General features: G+C 43.7%; 1 protein-coding gene across 3 annotated transcripts; it reads left to right on the plus strand.

Moving 5' to 3' along the window:
- The first annotated feature begins 4,295 nt into the window (after window positions 1–4,295).
- On the plus strand, window positions 4,296–22,917 carry Lmod3 (leiomodin 3). Of its 3 annotated transcripts, none has more exons than XM_057781078.1 (5): window positions 4,297–4,367; window positions 4,442–4,784; window positions 7,934–8,008; window positions 8,112–9,476; window positions 22,461–22,917. In XM_057781078.1, exons 2-5 carry the CDS (start codon window positions 4,491–4,493, stop codon window positions 22,485–22,487), a joined length of 1,761 nt encoding a protein of 586 aa, XP_057637061.1. In that variant the 5' UTR covers window positions 4,297–4,367; window positions 4,442–4,490; the 3' UTR covers window positions 22,488–22,917. The 3 variants fall into 3 exon arrangements, with proteins under 3 accessions (XP_057637068.1, XP_057637061.1, XP_057637052.1); XM_057781069.1 differs by having other exon boundaries at window positions 4,469–4,784; XM_057781085.1 differs by lacking the exon at window positions 7,934–8,008 and having other exon boundaries at window positions 4,296–4,784.
- Window positions 22,918–24,440: the final 1,523 nt, after the last annotated feature.

Consider the following 24,440-nt stretch of genomic DNA (forward strand, 5'->3'; position numbering starts at 1 on the left):
GGAGTTAGCCTGGGACTCTTCGACCCCCGTGTGACAACTGTTGGCACACTTCAGGTTCATCAAGAGCCAGGAATACTATAACCTCCCATCATGAGGAGAGAGTTATCACATTTCAAAATATACATGTGTGTCCTGTGGAGGGCTGTTCTTTGTTGTGGAATATTTATTTACATTGTAAAGATGTATCTTTGCCAAAGTGCCTTCTGGTTGGTTTAATAAAGAACCAAATGGCTAATAGCCAGGCAGGAGGTATACGCAGGACTTCAAGGCAGAGAGAGAGAGAGAGAGAGAGAGAGAGAGAGAGAGAGAGAGAGAGAGATCTTTGTACTTAACACTCAGGAGAAGCCAGAACACACAGAACAATTCTAAGGTACAGAATGAAAGAAAGATAAAAAGCCACATGGTAAAATGTAAATTTAAAAATATGGGTTAATTTAAGATATAAGAGCTAGATAGGAATAAGCCTAAGCTATAGGCCAAGCTTTCATAGTTCATACAATGACTTCTATTAATTATATATGCCATCCTTTGGGAGCTGCCTGGCAGGACAGAGAAAGACTTGTCATAGTTCTTGCATCTGTTCCTCTAGTGGTGTGCTTCACTTCGGCCTCCATAGCCAAGTGCCCATCTCTTGTTCAGCTTTCCAAAGTTACTAAGTCCGTTTTCAAGTAAATAGGTATATATTTTATCTTTCCGCCCATATGTAGGTTACATATGGTTACAGAGATAAGTCACCATGTATTTAGCCTTTTTTTCAATTTTATTTAAAAATATTAGACTAGCTCAGATGTAGAGACTAGATAGCCATTGGCTCTCTTTGGCATGGTTTTTCCTCCCTTACTCCCTTATTCCAGGTCCTGTCTCCTCTCTACCCCCTTCTACTCTTCTCCCCCACCCCTCCCTCAATCTCTCCCCTCTTTGCTTCCTCTTTCATTAAAATGAGATGCCCCTCCTCTGTGGCAGGAGAGATGGGGTGGGGAGCTGGGATGGGGGTGGGAGTATGGTGCATACAGCAAAATGCTGCAATCACTGAAGATCAGGGGTTTAGAAGAAAACACCACAGGGTTTCAGGGTTTTTGAAGCTTTACTTGTAGCTGACAAAGCAGAAGGCCTGAGACCTCCAGCCTCTTCCAAATGCTATCACCCGGGCTTTATTATCATGGACATCAGCTCATCTCCTGCTTTTCTTCTCACCCGTCCTCTAACTCATCCTCTGTGCTTTCTAAGCAGTAACCAAAGTGGCTCTTCTGAAAGCATAAGCCATAGTAAGCTCCACATGAAACCCTCTGCTGGTTCCCAATGATGCTTAGAATGAACAGCTTAGTCTTGGCCATGAAGACACACCCCTGCTTGGCCCTGCCTGGCCCTGCCTGGCCCTGCTTGGCCCTGCCTATCCCTGCCGTTCTCCCTGCCCCCAAAGTCTCCGTGCCTAACTTGTCAGTCATGTGAGGTTGAGGTAACTTTCTAGATTCTAGGACCTGGAACATTCCAAGATTTTACTTGCCAGAAAGACGGTGCGCATACCATTTTCGCTGCCCTCACGGGTCTGCACTCATCTCTCGGACTTCCCTTTCGGGGCGCAGTCATTCTCCAGTGCTGTTCTCTAACATACGGCATCCATCTTCCTTAGCATTTCCTGTAACCAGAGACGATTGGCCTTGTCTCCTTCAAGTCTGAGAGATGAGCACAGCCCAGAGAAAAGCAATGGGCACGGCATGTGCAAAGTCTTGGAGGCAGTTAAAATCTTGGAATTTTCTGGATTTACACTTTAGAATCACCAGAGAATGTTCAAAAAGGCATGGATCCCAAGACCCAACTTTCAGAATTCAGATTCAGGAGCTTCTAGGAGGGAGCTGGTTCCATTCCTTCCACTAGACCTGATCCGGAGTCAGTTGATCTGTTGGGTCACGCAGGTGACATCCCTACAGGTAGCTACTTGCTTTGGCCCTCGTGTTGGGTGCAGAGGTGGCCACAGAAAAGGCATCAAGAAGAGCTAACAAGGCTAACTCATCTGAGGGTCAAAGGAGGCTAATTAGACCCACAAAACCCTCTCTTAGCAGGCGGGTCAGGTGCCCGGGGAAGCAGCTGGCAGAGATTTACCCACTTCCTGCCCCTGGAAGATGCTGACAGAGGAATCGGGGCTCCTTGCAGCAATCCTCAATCAGCTTGATCATCGGAGGCGTTTGGACATGTGGGAACAAGTGGCATTCATCAATGAGAATCTGGAAGAATTCAGATCCTTTTTCTAGGGAGGATTTCTTATTTACATTTCAAAGCTAGGCTTCACTGTCCTATATAGGCATTGCCATCTAACAGGCTCTTGGCTGCTTTCTGTAAAACTGTCAAAAATTTTAAAGCCTCTTTTGTTCATGGCTGTTAATATAATGATTTCTCTCCGGAAGAGTTTTTTAAATGTTCTGTTTTTTTTTTAAAAAAAAAAAAAAAAACTTGTTCTGTTTTTTCTTAACTGTTTCTGTGGCTGTCCCTGAAATATGACAGATTGTACTGTTTGACAATAATTACTCAGGGGAAAAAGCACATACATGTTCAGAGGCAATTATTTTTAAATGCTTTGTTTATCGATTTGTTAACTCTGGATGCAGAACTCTGGAGCATGGGGGAATATGTGTATTGTATACATAAACACACATGTATGTATGTATCATGTATGTACACACATATGAGGAATACTAAAATATGTATATAATTTACCCATGCCATAAAAATATTGCAAAAACACTAAGGGGATCACTTAGGCATTCACATGAAAATTACTTAGTTTTTCCATATTGTTTGATCCTGCAGTTTGATTTCTTAGAATCTATCCAATTACCCTAAGCAAATAAACTTGGACATATACAAATATGGAGCTAGTAAGATGTTTGTTGAAGAACTGTTTGTACTTGTAAGAAATGAAAATATGCCAGGTGGTGGTGGTGCACGTCTTTAATCCCAGCACTCGGGAGGCAGAGGCAGGCGGATCTCTGTGAGTTCGAGGCCAGCCTGGTCTACAAGAGCTAGTTCCAGGACAGGTTCCAAAGCTACAGAGAAACCCTGTCTCAAAGGAAAAAAAAAATGAAAAGAGTTTATATATGTAACAATTAAGGGGGGGGGTTACACGAACTATGAAATTTGTCAACTATAGTTCCTGTGTGTTTCTAGAATATATAACTGCCTCAAAAGTAACCTGATTTTATCAACTAGAAAACACAGCGAGCAGACTGGATGTGGTGATGAGTGCCTGTGATCATGACACAGGTGCTGGAGGCCAGGAGACAGCTGCAAGTTCAAGGACAGCCATCCCACGTAGTGAGATCTAAAGCTACTTTAGCTCAGAAACAACAATAAACCAAAGGACACAGGGCTGGGACACAGCCAGGGCAGACTGCTGACTTCCATGGCCAAACCCATGCCTTTCATGTCCAAACTGCCAAAAATACCATGAAGGTGATACAGCAGCATGGAGTTCCTATTTCTAAAGAAATGACTGAACTAAGCCAGAGCATTTGCTGCTGTTGCTCTTAACAGGGAAATCAAGTGAAAACTTCATTTTCTCTCTCGCTCTGTAACATAAAGGTATATTTGTAATTTAAAAAAAACTATTGCTCCCATTTACAAAAAAAAAAATATTTTCACAGTTTTCCCGCCAGTACTTTAATGGTCTGATTTAAAAAAAAAAAAATCTCTGCAGATTCATCTTTTTAGCTTTGATGGATGCTTACTCGGGACATAAATGGCTTAAAATGCTCAGCCCCTGCCTTACATGGAAATTCAGGGACCTGTTATCCCCATCTGTCAGGTCACAGGATCTAGATGCAGATAAGGGCAGCTTGCACAGTTTCGCTTACACAGGGGTGAATACCAGAGCAAGAGCTGAGCTCTTCTTCTCTCCGGGGCTGCAGCTTTCAGAGCCTGCTGAGGAGAAGAGGTGAAGCTCAGGAGCTCACCTTCCACCTTCAAGGGACCTTTCTTTATATCAGGAGAAACTGCATTTGCTGGCTGGATTTCCATTCTGATGTGTTGTGACCCGGTTAGATAAGCCGCAGCAGGCTCCCCCTGAAGCCCTGGAGCACGTAGGTGTGGGCTGCACGGAGTTGGACCCGGCCATGGGGAGGGCATTAGAAAAGAACGCGGTTTCCCCCTGCACAGATTCTGTGGACTGGCTCCTCCCGTCCGGGGCGGCAGCTGTTCGGAAATGTCAGGTGGATTTGTACGGCTGACTCAAGTTGCCGAAAAGGGAGTCGTGTAGTAGCTCCACAACTTGACTCTGCCCAGAAAACCTTGCTTAATATAGATCCCACATGAGCTAAGCCGTAGTTACTCCCAACAGCCCAACAAACACCATTGAGGGAGAACCGGGCTCAAGGGTGGGTCGACCTGGGTTATTTGTTGACTGGAAGACACTGACGCGTACTGATTATTTTTTTTTTAATCATCTTAGATGATTTCTTCTTTTCTGGTGATCTAGAAACAAATAGCAAAAGTAAAGGATGTCGGAGCACAGCAGAAATTCAGACCAAGAAGACGCCCTCAGTGAGGAGCTTAACGAGGATGAGCTCTTGGCCAACTTGTCCCCAGAAGAGCTGAAGGAGCTGCAGTCGGAGATGGAAGTCATGGCCCCTGACCCCCACCTTCCTGTGGGGATGATCCAAAAAGATCAGACCAACAAAGCGCCTACAGGAAACTTTGACCACAAGTCTCTCGTCGATTACATGTATTTGCAAAAGGCATCTAGACGCATGGTGGAAGATGAACGCGTTCCTGTCAGTTTTGTGCAGTCTGAGGTAACCAGGGATCTATGTGGGACACAAAGGGCTGCCGGGTCTGGGCTGGCAGGGTCTGTTTTGCAATTGTGATTTCTCAAGAGCACAGTATGTGGTTGTTTTGGATTTGGCCACCTCTAAATTAAATCGTAATATTAGTCCGATCCCGGCTGTAACTTTCTGAACAACGGTATGATTGCAAGGGCGAAAGTTGATGGCTTCACGTCAGTGTCTCTTCCAACACTGACACTGAGGTCTCTCTGTGGAGTCCGTGGTCTGTGGCCATGATACATAATGCTTTAACTCACAACTCAGAAAAAGTTGTTCTGACTTTTTGGCTTCTCCCTTTGAGAATCTCATCAAAACTTCTGCCCCCCTCCCCCCATCTCCATCCTACTTCTTCACATACAATATTTTACATATAACGTCAAAGACTCCCCAGTTCTGAGGAAATCTGGCCCTGCATACTAAACCAAACCCACGACTGAGAATGTGGGCACTCTGTGCACTGGGCATCAAACATGACACCTGGAAATAGATGGCTAATAGCAGTTTTCAAGAGAGTTCTTTCTTGAGACATTTTAATCTAAAAGCTAGAACTGCCATGATCTTTACAAACTAATTACATATAAAGCACAATTAATATAGTTAATTACAATTTGTTATTAGTTGTGGCAGGGGCTGAACCATCGTGACTTCTCTGAAGCACAAATTTTAACGTCGCACTTAAAAATGACTGAGATAAAAAGAAGACAAATTTCCAAAGTACAGTTTCTTCAGCCCCGCCTGCTAGATACAGGCGAATACACCGTTGTCGCACGGGTGTGATGGACGGGAGCAGTGGACATAAACACAATCTGAACTTCAGGACATAAATCTCTGACTTGGTCAGGCTAGAGCTTACCGTGTCGTTTGCAGAGTTCTTACAAGTGCAGGTCCATGGGTTTGAAGACAAATGCTCCTGAATACCCATTTTAGAAGAGCTACACGACCAGGGTCTTTGTTTCTTCCCTGGTGTACATTAAACAGCTTGGTGATTGGGCTCCCCCTGCTGGGACAGATGGGGAATGTGATGGTGCAGGTTTTAGGAGGAAGTTAAGTCAACTCCTGCAAAGCATCATCATCACTAAGTTCTTGCTCAGACTACTGAGTGTCAGACTTCTCCAAGCTTTTAGAGTTACACTTGGCAAAAAATACAAAAAAGTGTAGTCATCGATGCACGAGAATCTAGTAAACACTGACCTGAAAGACTGCCGCTTCCCCTCCCAGACACAGCAAAGAGCTGTAAATCTCACCCTAATCCTGTTCCATTTTAAGACTGGCTCTTCCTTCAAGGTGGTTTGCTTCAGAGACTAGTGAGACTAGAAAACGATGGTGTTTTCCTCAGAGCCAGGATCCAAACCAAGGTTTTAAAAACACACCCTAGCTTATCAGACTACTCCCATTTCCCCGGCATAATCTCAGGAAATGCAAAGTGTGTGCCGATGAAAGCAGTGGATACTTTAGGAAGGCTACTTAACTGTAGGGTATAGGGAAATTACTTCTTAACACAGCACTGCTGAGTGCTAACCCTCCCGCTCAACTACACATAAACACGTTGACACACGGACTTTACAATTTGTATCATCAAGTTCCGAAATATGATTTAACACCATGTTTTGAAAATAAAGACTCTGAAAACAAAATTAACTGGGTCTTATTAATGCACTTGGCTTTGTGTATCCTAAGGGACTGTATCCTTGAATTCAAAGAATTGTGAACTGAAAGCACTAAAAACAAGTTTTTTGTTTGTTTGTTTGCTGTTTTGTTTTGCCATGTGGACTGGATATATAGATTTTTTCCTTTTCATTTTTTCAACAATACAGTATCCCTGTTTACATTATTGGCATAGTATGTATTAGGTGGTCTAGAGACAATGTAAAATGCCACTTGCATGGGAAGAGGGGTGTATAGGATACATATATGTATGTGTGTCTATACATATATATGTACATATATCTCTCATACACACATGCACACGCGCGCGCACACACACAAGTGTGTGTGTGTGTACCCACAAATTTTGGTGTTCCAAGAATCAATTCCCAAAGAACCTCAGAGACAAGTATGTCTGGAAGGAGATAAGCACAACCCCAACTGTGTGTCTACAAAAGCCCTTCCCTGTTTAGTTGTATTTGCTTATTAGAGGGTCTTCTGTATCAGAGAGACAAGGCAAACTTAAAACATAAGACCATATAGCACTAACACTGGGCAACCAACAGACCCTTCTTCTTCAGTTGTACCAAGTGTTACCTTTCTGACTCAGAAAAAAAAAAAAAACAGGAATTTGGTAATAATTCCAGAAATTTTTTTCATAAGCATGTATACATTTTGTGTATATATAAATGGAATAGTATTATACACAAGGTTTGTTAACTTGAGCTTTTTCGTTTACAATGTTTTTCATTTAAGTTTTTGTTTGGTTTGTTTTTGAGATAAGGTCTCTCTATGTAGGCTTGGCTAGTCAGTCAGGAACTCACTATCTAGACCAGGCTGGCCCAGAACCCAGAGATCTGACTGCCTCTACCTTCTGAGTGTTGAGATTAAAGGTGTGTGCTTCCATACCATTTAAGTTTTTACAAAATCTTTTATGTATATATGTGTGAGGGGTGGGGAAACAACCTCAGGTGCCAGTCCTCAGCATTCACCTTGTTTAAGCCCAGGGTCTCTATTTACCACTGCCTACACCAGACCAGCTGGCCCATAAGCCTCTGGAGACTCTCATGTCTCTTATCTCCCATCTTTCATCTTACTTTATGTGGATGCTGGAGATTTGAACTCAGGTCCTTAGATACTCAGGTTTGTGTAGCAAGTACGTTTCCCACTGAACCATCTCCCCAGCCCTAGAAATGTTCTTATTTTGTTTTGTTTTGAGACAGGATTTCTGATAGGGTCTCTTTGTGTAACCTTGGCTGTTCTGGAATTAGCTCTGTAGACCAGGCAAGTCTCGAACTCACAGAAACCCTCTTGCCTCTCTCTGCCTCCCAAATGCTGGCATAAAAGACATGTACCACCACAGCCTGGCTAAAAATGTGTTTTGAAGATTTGTTTTCATTTTTAATTGTCTGTGTCCACCCACACTTTCGAGGAGCATGTTTGTGTGAAATTAGTATCAGTGTTTTTGCATACAGTGCCGGACGAGGCCAGAAGAGGGCGTAAAATCTCTAGAGCTGAAGTTACAAGCAGCTGTAAGTAACCAGACACAGGTAAGTTTAGGGGAGCAAACTCGGGTCCTCTGGAAGAGCAGCAAATACTCTTAACTGCTGAGCCCTATGTATTCTAACTGTCATATACCTACCTATCTTTTAGGAAAGCACTCAAAACCAGCGTGAAGTAAGAGGCATTAAAACCATGCCCCAATTTTTAAAAGAAAAGCTCAACAGTGAAATAGTTGCAAATAAAAGGGGATCCAATGGGAGCAACAATATACAAGAAACAGAAGATGAAGAAGATGAAGAGGATGGTGAAGAAGATGAAGAGGAGGATGAGGAGGATGAAGAGAATGAAGATGAAGATGAAAAAGCCAAAAGAGAAAAAAACGAAGCACAGGAACAAATCCAAAACAGTCCCAGCACCTGCCAGCAGCTGGCTTCGAAAACACTGGAAGAGCAAAAAGACAGAGCAGAGACCAAAGAAAAAACTGAGAAGAAAATAGCCAAATTAGACCCAAAGAAGTTAGCTCTAGACACCAGTTTTCTGAAGGTAAGTGCAAGACCTTCAGGGAACCAGACAGACCTGGATGGAAGCTTGAGACGAGTGAGACAGAACGACCCTGACATGAAGGAACTCAACCTGAACAACATTGAGAATATCCCTAAAGAAATGTTACTGGACTTTGTCAATGCAATGAAGAAGAACAAACACATCAAAAGCTTTAGTTTGGCCAACGTAGGTGCAGACGAGAGTGTAGCATTCGCCTTGGCCAACATGCTGCGTGAAAATAGGAGCATCACCACGCTGAATATCGAGTCCAACTTCATCACAGGGAAGGGCATCGTGGCCATCATGAGGTGCCTCCAGTTTAATGAGACTCTAACCGAACTTCGTTTTCACAACCAGAGGCACATGCTGGGCCACCACGCCGAAATGGAAATCTCAAGGCTTTTGAAGGCCAACAACACTCTGCTGAAGATGGGCTACCATTTCGAGCTTCCGGGTCCCAGGATGGTGGTAACGAATCTGCTTACCAGGAACCAGGATAAACGGAGGCAGAAAAGACAAGAGGAGCAGCAACAGCAGCAACTTAGAGAGCAGAGAAAGCTGATAGCTATGCTGGAAAATGGGTTGGGGCTGCCCCCTGGGATGTGGGAGAGGTTGGGGGGACCCATGCCCGATCCCAGAATGCAGGAGTTCTTTCAGCCTTCATCCGGACGACCTCCCGCTGCTCAGGAAGTCGCCTTTGGTAGAAGAAACGAAATGATGAAGAATCCACCCCAACCTCCGCAGAGCAAGACCGACCCTGACTCCTTTAAGGTGGTGAAGCTGAAGAGAATTCAGCGCAAATCTCGAATGCCGCCGGAAGCCGGAGAGGCACAGGAGAAAACCAACCTCAAAGATGTCATCAAAACGCTCAAACCGGTACCGAGAAACAGGCCACCCCCGCTGGTGGAAATCACTCCCAGAGACCAGCTCTTGAATGACATCCGACACAGCAATGTCGCCTACCTAAAACCGGTAAGTAACAGGAGAGGGAAATAGGGCTATTTCCCAGTTACCCTCCCTCGCTCATTTCTATTATATCTTATTTTTGAGATATACTCTCGTGTAGCTCAGACTGATTTGAACCTGCTAGGTGGCTGAGGGTGATGTCCCCCATCATGGCTGACTTAGTAGCCCTGGGGATTGAACCCAGGGCTTTGGGTATGCTACGCAAGAGGAGTTGTATCCCCAGGCTTGCTAGTTTAACACAGCCGGATCCTGATTGTTGGTAAGCAGAGGCACAGCCCCAATAGAGTTAAATTACTACTTAACTCTCAAGGGCAGACCCGGATATGCCCTGTGATGATAATGCTTGCAGCTAAGGTTTGTTGAGCACCTGTATAAGCTATCTGAGTCACGTACGTAATCATCCAAATTCTAGAAGGTTGGCACAGATAGTCACCCCCATCCTGTGAAGGGGACACTGATGTTTCGGGGAGCTAATAACATGTCTAGCAGATACCACCGGGAAGTGATGGCACTGATGTTAAAACTCATTTTGAGGTGTTAAGCTTTTATTTATATGCTATTTTGAATCCTTGATATGCATATGTAAAAATCAGACCACTCTAGGCACATGGAGCTGAGAATTAGAGACCCTCGGAGGCTTCTTAAAGGAACAAATGAGGGAAAATCCCAGTTAAGCCCCATTTGTAAGTAGCTGGGATAAAGGCTCCAGGGAATCAGTTCTTTATCAGTAGACAAAGCTAGATCACCTGCAACTATGGTTCTGTTTGCTTTTTAGGCAGCCAGACAAATGGTAAACCTCAGGTTGTGGTCTTCATGAGCCAATGGGGTTCAAAATAGCTCGCTATGGTTTCAGTTTTAATATCCATGGAATCTCGATAGAAGTCGGTGATAAAGCTGACTAGTAGACCTGACTTTATTCCCCGAGCTTAGGTTGCAGAAATGAATTTTTTTTTGTCATTAGGGTTGATGTCCATAGGCCATATCGATTGATGCTTGACTGTCATTAAAAAATACTGCCTATAATTGAGCTAAGAGTTTGTATTGACAACCATAGTTGATACATTGTTCCATTATAGAGATCCCCACTTCTTCCAGATGCTGAAAGCAAATACCCATGTGAGTCCAGGGTTTTTCTTTTTCAGCTTTACTGAGCTTTCTAATTATATGTATATATATTGTTGAGCTCTACATTTTTCTCTCTTCCCCTCCCTGCTTCTCCCCTCCCCTTCAGCCCTCTCCCAAGGTCCCCCCCCCATGCTCCCAATTTACTCAGGAGTTCTTGTCTTTTTCTACTTTCCATGTAGATTAGATCCATGTATGTCTCTCTTAGAGTCCTCATTGTTGTCTAGGTTCTCTGGGATTGTGATTTGTAGGCTGGTTTTCTTTGGTTTATGTTTGAAAAACATTTATGAGTGAGTACATATGATAATTATCTTTCTGGGTCTGGGTTCCCTTACTCAGAATGATGTTTCTTAGCTCCATCCATTTGCCTGCAAATTTCAAGATGTCATTTTTGTTTTGTTTTGTTTTTTTGCTGTATAGTACTCCATTGTGTAAATGTACCACATTTTCCTTATCCATTCTTTGGTTGAGGGGCATTTAGGTTGTTTCCAGGTTCTGGCTATGTCAAACAATGCTGCTGTGTACATAGCTGAACACATGTCCTTGTGGTACCATTGAGCATCCTTTGGATATATACCCAAAGGTGGTATTGCTGGGTCTTGAGGAAGGTTGTTTCCTAATTTTCTGAGAAATCGCCACACTGACATCCAAAGGGGCTGTGCCAGCTTGCACTCCCACCACCAATGCAGTAGTGTTCCCTTTACCCCACAACCTCTCCAGCATAAGTTTTCATCAGTATTTTTGATGTTGGCCATTCTTACTGATGTGAGATGGAATCTCAAAGTTGTTTAGATTTGCATTTCTCTGATGACTAAGGATGTTGAACATTTCCTTAAGTGCCTTTCAGCCATTTTAGATTTTTCTGTTGAGAGTTCTCTGTTTAGGTCTGTACTCCATTTTTTATTGATGACCAATTTCTTGAGTTTTATGTATATATTGGAGATCAGACCTCTGTCTGATGTGGGATTGGTGAAGATCTTTTTCCCATTCTGTAGGCTGTCGTTTTGTCTTGTTGACCGTGTTCTTTGCCTTACAGAGAGCTTTCTAATCTTAAGGTAACTGTTATCATTCACATGTGTGTGTATAGGGATGTCTTGAGTTCCTAGCTCCTAGAACTGCATTGTCATTGTCCTATTTTCTGCATCAAAGATGCTTTTCATCAGTGATTTGGAGAGGGGATTGGTCCTGGGGCAGGTGTCAGGGAGAATGCTAGAAGTCATGTAAGGTCAGACAGAGGTCCTCTGCCTGCCTTTGGGCAGGGCACAAGACTGTCCGCTCTTCCTGGGAGAGCCAGACCTCCACTGGGGAGGTGAGGGTGCTGTCTGGGAAAACTGTCACTTTGAAGTCATGGGTGGGCAATATTCAAGCTGTCTTGGTGCTATACAGCCAGAAAATAACAGACTAAAAGGAGCAAGAGTTTTAAAATCCATGTTGAAGGGAGAGGAGATCGGGTGACCACCTGAGCCAACCTCCAGACTCTGGAAGGAACGGCTGCTCCACTGAGACGATCCCATTCCATCCACTCACTGGCATCGCTGCAGTAACTGCTCCTGTCAGTTGTGCAGGAAGAGACAGGGGATTCCAGTGAACACATTGGGTACAGGCTGAACCTTGTGGAGCTTACCAGAGTAGAGGGCATATCAGCTTTAGGGTTAAATTATCGAGCAAAGGACATGAAAATAAATTGATGCCGATAACTCTAAGAAAAGCACCCTATGAAATGGGAAGGTGCTCGTCTGTTCTATAACACTATCCATTTTAAATGTACTTGGTCTTCATATGTGTGTGTGTGTGTACAGGTTGTCTTGCCTATTCACGCCCATGTGTAGGCCAGAAGTCAATAGCAGGTGTCTTTCTAGATTGCATTCTACCTTTTTATTTATTTTTATTTTATGAGTATGAATGTTTTGCCTGTATGTATTATCTGTGCACCACTCAAAGCCCAATGCCCTTAAATGTCAGAAAAGGGCACCTGATTCCCTGTAACTGTAACTGAAGTTAGAGATAGTTGTGACCCACCTGATGTGGGTGCTGGGAACTGAACCTGGGTCTTCTGAAAGAGCAGCCTGTGTTCTTAACCATTGAGCCAACTCTCCAAGCTCTCAACCTCTTTTTTTTTTTTTTTTTTTTTTGAGATCCACCTCACTGAATGTGGAGTTTGATATTTTAGCTAGACTGTCTGACCAATGAGCCCCTGAGATCTGCCTCTTTCTGCCCCCACCCAGGCACTGGGGCTACAGGTAACGCACTCACCACACCCAGCATTTTCTGTGGGTTCTGGGGATCTGAATTCAGGTCCTCATGCTTGCACAGGAAGCACTTCCACTCCAAGCTGGCTTCCTAATGCCCTTCTTCTTAAAAATAACCTAAGAAGGAAAATCGTTTTTGAGTTGTAGCCTTGCTTATTGACCTCTGCTTTGAACTGGCTTTGTACCTTCTGGTTGTTGATGGTTCCTTCTGTTGCGGTGTGGACTGCAATGGCTATCTAGAAAATGCTCCCATGGCATCTTCTATTTAGTCCCATAAAGAACTCCATGAGGACAATGTGAAAACACAGGCTCCACTGATGGGTGTGCTTTACTAATGTCCGCTTGTAAGGATGAAAAAAGAAAGGTGAGGTGGGTACCTTTTGGTGAGTCCTGCCAAGGTATTCCTCTAAACAAACACTCCGTGAGTAACAGAGTTAGTGCAAGAGGGAGGAAGGGAGAGAGTGAAAGAAGGGCCATGTCAGAGTGGGGACATGAGAGAGGTAGGCAGGCAGGCAGACAGACAGACAGACAGACAGAAAGATGGGGAAGAAACAAGAGGAAGAGAAGATGCAAGAGAGCAAGCTGTGCCTGGGGAGCACTTTTAAGAGGTACACATATTGCAAAGCTGCCGGTGGAAAGGCACCTGACGACAGGTGACGTAACTGCTTTGGTGGCAGAGGCAAGCTGCTGCTGAGTTGGAAACTAACGTTCCTTTCTTTTGTTTGTTATTTTTTAAAAAAGGTGAGAAAATAGGAAGGGGTAGCAGGTGAGTTGGGAATGGGGTGCCATGTTCTTTAGACTCTTTCTTGTTGTTTGGGGACACGGGCATTTTGGGGGGACCTGAGAAAGCTGGGATGCTGGCCCAGACTTGGGACAGCTGACTGTTTCACTCATTGTCCATGCTCTGTGGGACCACCTCCAGTGCTAGGAAGGTGCAGGCCTATTTGAAGCAGGCTGTGAGGTTGGAAGCACTTGTGGGTAGCCATTTTCAGGCTGTCCGGGATGCAGATTTTGAGGGGACCTGGCATGATGCTGGCAGAGCTGAAGATAACGTTAAGAAATTTAGGGGGAAACTTTTTTCTTAGGTCCTGGTAATTGAGAGAGGGGAGTCCCAAGACCAGGGAAAGGTGGGGAGATCCCACCCTCAGGAACAGGCAGTAGTTGGGAAACTTGATTGACAGTACTTCTCTGGAATCCATTTGATGAACTGTTCTAGGTAGACCCAAGTTGGCTTCCTGCAACTTACAAGAATGTTTTGAGTTCACAAAAAGAACTAAGTTTAGACACATTAGCACTCCTGCTGTTTGTAATCTGTACTGAAACCCACATTGCAGAAAAGGCAATAGACTCACGCCTTTGAGTCATAGGGGTCTGTAGTGGGAGCTGCAAGCTGTGTTCCTGCCGCCCCAGTTCCTGGTCACCTGGCTAGCTTATGCCCCGAAATAACAACACACAAACTGTATTCTTTTAAACACTGCTTGGCCCATTATATCTAGCCTCTTCTCGGCTAACTCTCGCACCTGGACTAGCCCATTTCTAATAATGTGTGTAGCACCCCAAGGTGAGCTTACCGGGAAGATTCTAGCCTATGTCCATCCTGGGTCAGAGCTTCATCGCATCTGCTCTGGAGAGGAGAGCATGGTGTCTGTCTCTCAGAGGAGCTGCCCTGCATCTGAGCTCACTTCCTCTTCCTCCCAGCATTCTGTTCTGTTTACTCCACCCACCTATGTTCTAACCTATGAGGGCCAAACAGTTTCTTTATTTTTAACCAATGACCTTCCTCCATCAGGGGACCCAACAATGATTCTGGTTAAAAGCATTAACACTCTTTCCTATATCCAGAAGACTGGGTGTATACAGATTAGACAGATGTTTTCAGCACAAAGAGAAGCATTTTTAAGTCTTGTATAAAACAGTCAAAGGGAATTTAAAATCTTGAACTTGTGACAGAGTTATATTAGTAGGTTGTAAGAATTCCATTGGTTAATGTTAAGACTATGGACTTTTGGATAAAAGTGAGAGAAATAAATCTGAAGCATGATTCTTTTTTCTTTGAGACAGGGTTTCTCTGTAGACCAGGCTGGCTTCAAATTCACAGAGATCTGCCCGTTTCTTCCTCCTGAGAAAGGACATTTGTCACAACTGCCTGGCTATGTTCCAGTTTTTAATACACCTTAAATCTCTTGTTTATCATGGCTTAAGCTTTTCACCCTCAGACCTTTGTAACTCGCATTTACACACCTAAGTCATTTCCTTATCACAATCTCGGCTTTCACAATCCTAGACCTATATAATTTGGATCTATATCTTACAGCACCTTAGACCCTAAAACATTTTCCTAGATCCTCACAACGTAAGCTTTGAAATCTTCACATAAGCCTTACACTTCCTTTCTAGCTAATCATTTACCAGGAGACGTGGGTAGTTGATTGCTGAGAGCAGTCTTTGTAAAGTGAGTTCCTTTCAATAAAGGAATAGTAAAAAGTTACCTTGAAACCTGTTCTCTGCCTTTATCTCTTTTCTGAGTCTGGTAGCAAAGGAAACTGTGTCTAGACCTAGTAGTAACTCTAGGAGAGTGAGGCCTGTGGCCTGAATTTTCCACACAAAGAGAACTGGAAAGGCAGCAGAAGCCTTGGCTGCTACTGTAAACTGACAAAGCCAGACTTGCCTAGACATCAAATACCATCAGAGGCCTGAGATGGATAAATTCCACCCGGGAAAGCAAAGTGCAGACCAGGAAGCTTCCGAATCTACTAAAAATGACAGACTTACTGGCGACCTAGACAGCTACCCCAGGGTCCTCTGTGGTTGTTGGGGGCAGAAGTCTCAGGGCAGCCTCAGTCTTTGGCTGCCAGGCCCAGGTCAGACAGACTTTCCTGTAGAGTAGGAACTTCGGGGGCAGGGACCTTGTCTGTGAAAAGAGGGGCAATCGATTCCCCAGTGTCCTGATTATTCACAGTCTGGAAAGGATCTTAGCAGCAGGTGAAGGTGAAAGACAGGTTTTTTTTTGTTGTTGTTGTTGTTGTTTGGGATTTTTTTTTTTTTTTTTTTTTTTTTTTTTTTTTTTTTTTGCCCAGTGACTGGCATTGCCACATTTAAAGCAAGCTCCAGGTGGAGGTTCTTCTGGGCCTTTCCATCTTCTTTGAAGGAAATACGGCTGCTGCCAGGAGCTGGCATGTCTCTCTATCATGAAGCTTTTTTTCCTATTAAACACCTTAAATGCCATATTCTGCATTTGCTCCCGCTGCTCTGTTCTGTGTCTTCTTCCACAGGATGAATGTCTGCTTTAAAGCCAGATCATAGAACAATCTTTTCAAAGTGCTTTACTTTTTTTTAGCTTCTCCTTTGAGATAATCTTAGATTGACAGATGCTCAAACCGAGCACCCATCACCTGCTCCCCATTTGCCGTCATTATTTAAACAGCAAAGCAGCTGCACACGAGCGAGCGAGCCCAAGGCAGTAATGGCAGCATGTGCTTGCCCTGCCTGTGGCCAGCTGCTTGAACACCTTCAGCTGCAAGGTGCTTCCTCACATCCGAGGAAGAGCAGCACTACAAAGCTACATCCTAGACTCAGTGAAATGCCAGAAACACTAGCAGTGGTGATGTTATGACTGCCAGCGCAAAGGTATGTATGTCAGTCAAATGAGACCTACCAGGTTCATTTTATAAAGGAGAAATGAAAAGGTTTTGTTGAATTAGTGCAAAATTTTGGTATCTTGAGGGTTTTTTTAAACTAATGTCCCTGTCCTGGTTTTGTTTGTCAACTTGGCACAAGCTACAGTCCTTTGAGAAAAGGGACCCTCAACTGAGAAAATTCCACCTGCAGAGTGGTCTGTGGGCAAGCCTGTGAAGCAGTTTCTTAAATTGCATTGATGTGGAAGGTTCCAGCCCCACTGTGGGTGATGCCACCCCTAAGCAGGTGGTCCTGGGTTGTACAAAAAAAAAGCAGACTGAACAAGCCGTGGGGAGTAAGCCAGTAAGCAACACTCCTCCATGGCCTCTGCATCAGCTCCTGCTCCGATTTCTGTGATGTAATCAAAAGTTGCAAAGTGAAAGAGACCTTACTTCCCCAAGTAGCTTTTGGCCATGATATCTATCACAGCAATAGAAACCTAACAAAGACAACTTCTAAAAATTAGAGTATTGATTGTTCAGAAACACACCTGGCAATCATTTGTTCTTGGAAAACTTTAAAACATATATATATATATATATATATATATATATATATATGTTTTATATACATACATATAAAATATATATATAAGTTTTTATATGTATGTATATAATTTTTTTTGAGACCAGGTTTCTCTGTGTAACATCCTGGCTGTCCTGGAACTCACTCTGTAGACCAGGCTGGCCTTGAACTCACAGTGGTCCACCTGCCTCTGCCTTCCAAGTGGTAGGATTAAAGGCATGCACCACCACTGCCTGGCTAGCTATATTATTTTTATGTATTATTGAGCATATCCCAAAAATAAGCTTGTTTTATTATTTTTTTTATAAGTTTAACGCTTATTCTCTCAGTACCACATGTTCCTAGCCTAGGATTCCCGAATGGAGTCAACAGCAAAGAATAAAGGAAAACATATACATGTTGCTAAATGTTACATGCTATAAGAAATAACCTATACAAAACAGTTTATGAGAAATCTCGTCTCTTGGTCACATTTTGAAAACTGGTAATAAACCAGACTTTAGACCTGCTTTAGTTGGACTAGGCTCTATTTTGTAAGTTCTAAATGTTACAGAAAACTTGCAAATATTTGACACCACTGAAATATTAGACCCAGCCATTCAAGGCCTGCATGTGCATGGCAAAAATGGTGTGCATGTGTGTGTGCACATGTGTGAGAGTTCGTGTGTGTGTGTGTGTGCATTTTACTGGGAATTGGACTCAATGCTTTTTTTTCTTTTTTGGTTTTTTGAGACAGGGTTTCTCTGTGTAGCTTTGGCTGTCCTGTAACTCGGTCTGTAGACCGGGCTGGCCTTGAACTCACAGAGTGCCAGGATAAAGGTGTGCACCACCACTGCCTGACTTGAACTCAGAACTTTGCACACGCTACACAAATGCTCTCCAACCAGCTCCTTCTGCACTGTGGCTTCTGTGGGGATGAGAAATAGCTTCTCCACTTTTTCTCCCACACTCGCTGCCTCCCGACCACCTTGCTTCATTTACATTTATTGTTTCTGAAGAAGTTTTTAGTTTGCACTTATTTTTAATGTCTTGGCCATGAAAGTGCATTCCTTAGATAACAACCAACTCACTTCCCTACAAGTTGATAACTGTCAGTCACTCTGATGCCAACACAAAGCAAGTCCACTCCTAACCCCCCCGACACACACAAATACATAATTCTCTTTAATCTATCTTAAAATTTTTGTGATTCTTTTACCACCTACCATTCCAGAGAAACCTTAGTGCCTTTCACTGAGATAAGATTCCCATTCTCGGCAACTATTTAATTCACTGGAGCCGAGCACCTGCAGAACAGAGCCAAGCTCTTCTGCCAAACAAGGCGACTGTACCACTCCCTCTTCACTCTGGGCTCACCTGCACGTCTAGACTGTTCCCAGCTTCCCCTCCAGAGAGACTTCAGCTAGATCGCATCATATGCAGCCCTGGCTCACACGAGCAGTTGCAGAGTTTAAGATGACAGATATGAGCTTTCATCTCTGTCCCCGCCCACACTTGCCTTCATCTGTAAAATCTTTTTCTTCAGGTTCTCTGATTACTGTATATAACACGAATTCTAATTTGTCTTAAAAATAATAATCCCGAATCATCTATCAGGAGTGAAAACAGAAAGACCAGAGAAGCGGAGCAGCCAGCCGCTAGTTCTTACCTCTACCTGAGAGCAAAAGAGTGATCCTGTCTCTATGAATCCTCAGGCTGAATGCCCTGAGCTCCTGTCTCCTCCCCCCCTTATATTCCCCTCTCTGCCCAACCATATCTCTTTCTGTCTCCACCTTCCTAGTGCTGGGATTAAAGGTGTATAATTCCCAAATACTGGGATTAAAGGTATGAGCCACCACCGCCTGGCTCAGTTTCTCTTTTAGACTCGATCAATCTCAGTTAGCCTGGTGGCCTTGAACTCATAGAGATTCATCTGCCTCTGCCTCTCCAGTGCTGGGATTAAAGGTGTGAGCCACCTCTGCCTGGCCTCTATGGCTAACTATTGGCTCAGCTCCACACTCTGATCTTCAGGCTAACTGTATTTATTAGATCACAAACAAAATTACCATCACATCTGTCCTCTTATGAACTCCCTTCCCCACCTTCTCTTTCTGTGTCAGTTTCAGAAGGCCAGCCCCCCGACTGTCCCTCCTCTTTGGATAATTCAGGGTTTTCTAAATGTCTTCCTCAGTCTGTTCTCAGGCCAAGCTTCTCTGTGCAGGCCTTGCCATGTCGCTTCTCGTATTGACCTCTCTCACATGCTTGTTCACAAATCTTTGACTCACCTCCGACAGCCTTTTTACTTCTTTGAAAAATTAATGAGATCAGCAGAGAGGACAAGGGCCAAAGCCTCCCCAGGATTCATAGGAAAAGGACATCTGCATGTACATTTTCTTAAAATCTATGTAGTGATTTCTCCAGGTTTCATTTACATTTCTGGGTTCTTCTCTGGAGTCTCTGGCTCAGTAGGTTTTAGAGAGGGGATGCTCTCTTCTGACCAGCTCCCTAGTGATGCTGATTCTGCTTATTTGGGGGAACATATTTCAGTGACCACAACTTTACAGCATCCATGGGACACTATAGCCTCAGATGATCGTTTCTTCTACCCAGTGAAATCGATTCAGTTTCCAAGTCTCATATCAAATACTGCTTCCTAGTCACAAAATCATGCCAGCAGAAGTACCCATCCCATGTACTACCTTTTTATGTAAATCCTTTTATACATCTATCACGATCTGCTTCAGGGTAAGGGTTCTTCTGAACGCAGTGTACATCTCAAGCTCCTTAATGCATATGTGCATATCTTCTTCTCTCTAATTTGGATATGCACAAGTGTTGGATTGAATCCAGCTGGATTCAAGATAAGTGTCTTAATAACTACCACAGAAACAAATCTTACAATTCAACCACATCTACCAGTCTCTGTGTGTGTATACACACACCCACATGTATATACACGTACAATCATTCTGTATAGAGCTACATGTGCTCAATTGTTCCAAATACACTTAAAAATAACGATACTAACAACTTACGCAGAAAGGAACCCTAATAATAACAGGATTGACTTTTCTCCTGCTTGTGATTTTGATATTTTAACCTTTAATTAAAATTTATTGCTGCTGTTGTTGTAGTTTTGGGACAGAATCTTAAGTTGTCTAGGCTGGTCTTGAACTCATATTCTTACTTCCTCCATCTTTAAAGTCCTGATATTACAGGTGTTCGCTGCCACACCTAGCTCAAATTTGATCTTTTGTGACATCAAATCTGGCCATCTCTTCCTTGATGGTTTCTGCTTGCTTTGCTATGGCATCTATAATGTCTACTTCATATGTCTTTGTCTTTCCTTGCAACTTTAATAGGCCCAGGTTTCTCATGAAATGTTTGATGCAGTGGATGAATTAAAGGGTTAAAATTTCCAAAATAAGCATGATGCAAGATGTATGATTTATTATTCTTTTCCAAGCAGTTAATGATTATCCAGTAACTCAACCCTTTGTCCTGTAGTCTGAGCTGCCAGCTTGGTCCTATTTGGAACATGGTATTACGGGTCTTGTTCCTCTGGTGGCCCAATGCTCCACTTTGCTTTCATTTCTTTATAGATTTACTTATTTTTATTTTACGTGTGTGTTGCCTGCCTGTTTTATGTGCACCCTGTGTGTGCCTATTGCCTGCAGAGATCAGAAGAGGGCATCAGAGGGCATCAGATCCCCAGGACTGGAGTTCTTGGTGGCTATGAGTCACCATGTGGGTGCTAGGAACAGAACTTTTTCTTCTGCTTGAGCAACAGCTTGCCCATCTCTATAGCTCCACATTTTACTCTTTTAAATATTATTTTAGAACCTCCACATGCATGTACAAGCATATACAAAGATCACACCGTTTAAGCTCTTTGCTGCAGCTTACAAATTACTTAAAGCATCCTCTGTATTTTTTTTTCTCATTTCTCTTAATTGTTGTTTTCCATGGGTAGGGCCAACCCAGACACAGGCCACACCCATCCTCTTAAAGTCTGACACAGATGGGGAGAGGGTCAGAGGCACATGGGATCACCCCTTGGTCTGAAGGGGATATCCAGTGTTCCTTGTGGAGGGCAGGGCACTGTGAGACATTCTTCTCCAGAGAACGTGGACAAAGAACTGACTGCAAGAGGAGACACAGCAGATACCATGAGGTCTCATCACACTGACAGATGCACATGGCGGGGGGCGGGAGGGGGGAAAGACATGCTCAGCTGTTAACAGATTCCAAGAGTTTTCTTAATGCCATCAGCATCTTGGGGAAAATGCACACATGATGGACAAGTCGCCTGCTAAGGCAGAACACCATTTAAGACCCTTTAAGAACTTTAAGCTGTTGCTATGCAACAGAAACTGAATGTAGATTTTAGAGTTGGACTGATGTGTGGCTTTGCAGATTTTTGTCCTGGTGAAGTTTACCAAAATACACTTTTTATTGTGTTACTTTTTTGGTTTCTTGAGAAATGTTTATTTTAAAATTTTATTGTACATTATAGTAGAAATGTGCTTCAAGGAGGATAGACGTGTGTGTGTGTGTGTGTATGTGTGTGTGTGTGTGTGTAAACTGGCCAGGAGCCCCTGAGATCATTGCCTACCTCTCCAGTGCTGTGACAATGAGTAGGTTCCATCACACTTGGATTTTGGCTTGTAGAGATCTAAATTGTTTGCCACACAAGGACTTTAGTAATGAAGCTATATCCTCAGCCCCTAGAACACACACACACACACACACACACACACAGAGTTTTTAATTGTATGAATACATATATTAGTTGTGCATATGTTTGTGTGTGTTCATGCCTGCAGAGGCCAAAAGAGGGCATCAGATCTTCTGGAGCGGGCGGTTGTGAGCTGCCTGACATGGGTGCTAAGAAATGAATTCTGGTCCTCTGCAAGAGCTTTTCTCCGCAGCTGAGCTGTCTTTTCAGCAGTGCGAGCTGTGTGACCTCAGGGAAGTCACTGTCTCCTCAGGGCCCTTCTCCTTCTTGCAAGGCTGGTGTAGGACACAGTGAGCTAATGTTTTGGAAAGTGTCCACGTTTATCACTCACCCCCATTATGTAACTTGATCATTTCCACCAGGACTGGGAATTCTTCCTGTCATTTTACAGCTGAGGAAAATGGTGCCCAGTACCTAGCAACCAGCTAGGAAATGCTGGTACTAGGCTCTGAGCTCCTGTCCTTCCTGTGTTCTGCTTCAGCATAGGCTGAAGCACAGATCTTAAAACAAGCCGTGGCATCGGTTAATGCCCAATAATAATGGCTTTGGTTGGTTTGCCTTTATCATGATTTTGGAGAGTTCTGCTGCCATCATTTCTAACATCTTCTGCATCCACAAAGACACATAAGTTTTATAATTTTTGCTGTAAAACTCTAAAATTTCCAGGATTCACTTTCTCTTCTTCAAATGCTTAAACCACAGGTACAGCTGCCTAAGGAACTGGCATAAGAAGCCGCAGTATCATCTAGAAGAACAAAATCTGAGCTGGAGGCTGTTTCACTAAGCGTGCGTGGCAGAACTGGGAATGTGGTTCCATCCAGGCTGGGGGTTTGTTTGGGCCCTGACAAGACTCAAGGGGAAGGATACAAAGTATCTACATTCTCTGGCAGCATGCTCCAGTTCTCCCCGTTTGACCGAGTTGGGTGAAAAGTGCAGAGTGATGCTCCTAGAGGCAGAAGTTAACATTTTTGGTAAACTCTCACTTTACTATTGCTTTCTTCTGGGAAATAATAAATATGACAGATGTGCTGTAACTGTTGGTTATACTCCCATTCCCACCCTTCTCCTTCCATCCTCTCTGTTGTCATCCACTGCATGGCATCTTAAAGGGAATAAACCATGTTGCAAACTCTGTGTGTGTGATGGGGGAAGGGAATGCCTGGGCCTTCTGCAGCTTTGGAATAAAGGACCCTTTGCCAGTTCTCCGGAGAGCCAGAGGAACCTCAGGTCTCACCGTACTGTTGCATGTCTTGCTGCTCTAACCAAATACCCGACCAAAGTAACTCAAGGAAGGAAGGGCTCACTTTGGTTCATGGTATGAGGGTGTAGTCCATCATGGAGGGGAAGACATGGTGGCAGGAGCCTGAGGCAGCTGGCCACACTGGTCACAGGAGGCCAAGATAGATGCGGTATTCAGTAGTCTCCTCTTGTGGTGTTCAGTCTGGCACCCCAAGCTATGAATGGTGCCATCCACATCTAGCTCAACCTCTCTGGAAGGTCCCGCAAAGACATGCCCAGAGGTGAGTACCCTAGGTAAATCTAAATCCAGTTAAACCGTCAGAGAAAATTAATTAGCCTAGCCTGCTGACTCTGCTTAGCGTTCTCCCTTGTGGACTCCACTGGTGTCTTGAAGTACCCTTCTAAAGGAAGCATATCTACAGTATTAAACATCTCACCCTCTGCTTCAAGATGCTCTGTCACCTGGTGGACCAATCCACTCTCTTCCCTCTTGATAGAACATCCTCCTACACACCCCGTGTATAGGTCCTAACTTTTCCACAGGAAAACCCAAGACATCCCACCATCCATAAAGGTCCTGTCCAATTTACTAATATGGCAGGTTCTATCTCTTCTGCAGAAACATTCCGGACTTCTCCAAGCCCTATCTTTCCCCCACTTCCCGGGTCCCACAGTTCTTAGTAATGCAGTATAGTTAGGAGATGCACAGAGTCTGAGCTACTGTAAGAAGTTTTCCCAGGCTAGCACCAAGTTTCTTAGATATTTAATACATTGTCATGCATTGATTGACTAAAGCTTCACTAAAATGCTTTTGATAAATTTTATTCTTCTTATCTGGTTAATGCCACAGATCCCAAACCCTGAAGTTCTGAGCTAAAGATAAGGCTTCAGACTGAGACTAAAACACAAGACATCAAAGAGGCCAAAATGGTCACGGATTATTTAGAACACACAGAGGGACTCTCTGGAAAGACTACACCAGTTCTTTTTTCAATGAGAGGGAAACCTAAATGTTTTCTATTTCACCTGTGAAATCACTAAACTGACAAACACCCATTTCTCATTATCTGTTCCTCAACAGATGAGCAACAATGTCGTGGGTGCAATGAGATTCATATGCTCACACCATTCTAGCTCTTCTGTCTATTTCTACAAGTGCATGGCCGCCACAGTTGCTGTCTGCAACTTCACGAGTGACAGAAGCTGTTTAAACTCTTGCCATGGTCCTCTAGGGAAGATTCGCAGGATCAAAAGATAACGAATTAATAAGATACACATATTTCTTTCTTCCCAAATGCTCTCATCTATTTAAAAACCAAACATCTGGGTCTGGAGAGGTGGCTCAGAGGTTAAGAGCATTTCCTGCTCTTCCAGAGTGCCTCAGTTCTGTTCCTAGGCCCATATCAAGCAACTCACAACCACCTGGTATGTCCAGTGCCAGGG

Source organism: Chionomys nivalis, chromosome 1 (assembly GCF_950005125.1).
Source record: "Chionomys nivalis chromosome 1, mChiNiv1.1, whole genome shotgun sequence".
NCBI lineage: Eukaryota > Metazoa > Chordata > Mammalia > Rodentia > Cricetidae > Chionomys > Chionomys nivalis.

Excerpts from the sequence above, each read along its gene's own strand:
- Lmod3 (XM_057781078.1), top strand. The coding sequence starts at position 4,491 with ATGTCGGAGCACAGCAGAAATTCAGACCAAGAAGACGCCCTCAGTGAG. Across the intron at positions 4,785-7,933 it reads TCAGTTTTGTGCAGTCTGAG|TGCCGGACGAGGCCAGAAGA; the intron begins GTAACCAGGGAT and ends TTTTGCATACAG. Across the intron at positions 8,009-8,111 it reads CTGTAAGTAACCAGACACAG|GAAAGCACTCAAAACCAGCG; the intron begins GTAAGTTTAGGG and ends CCTATCTTTTAG.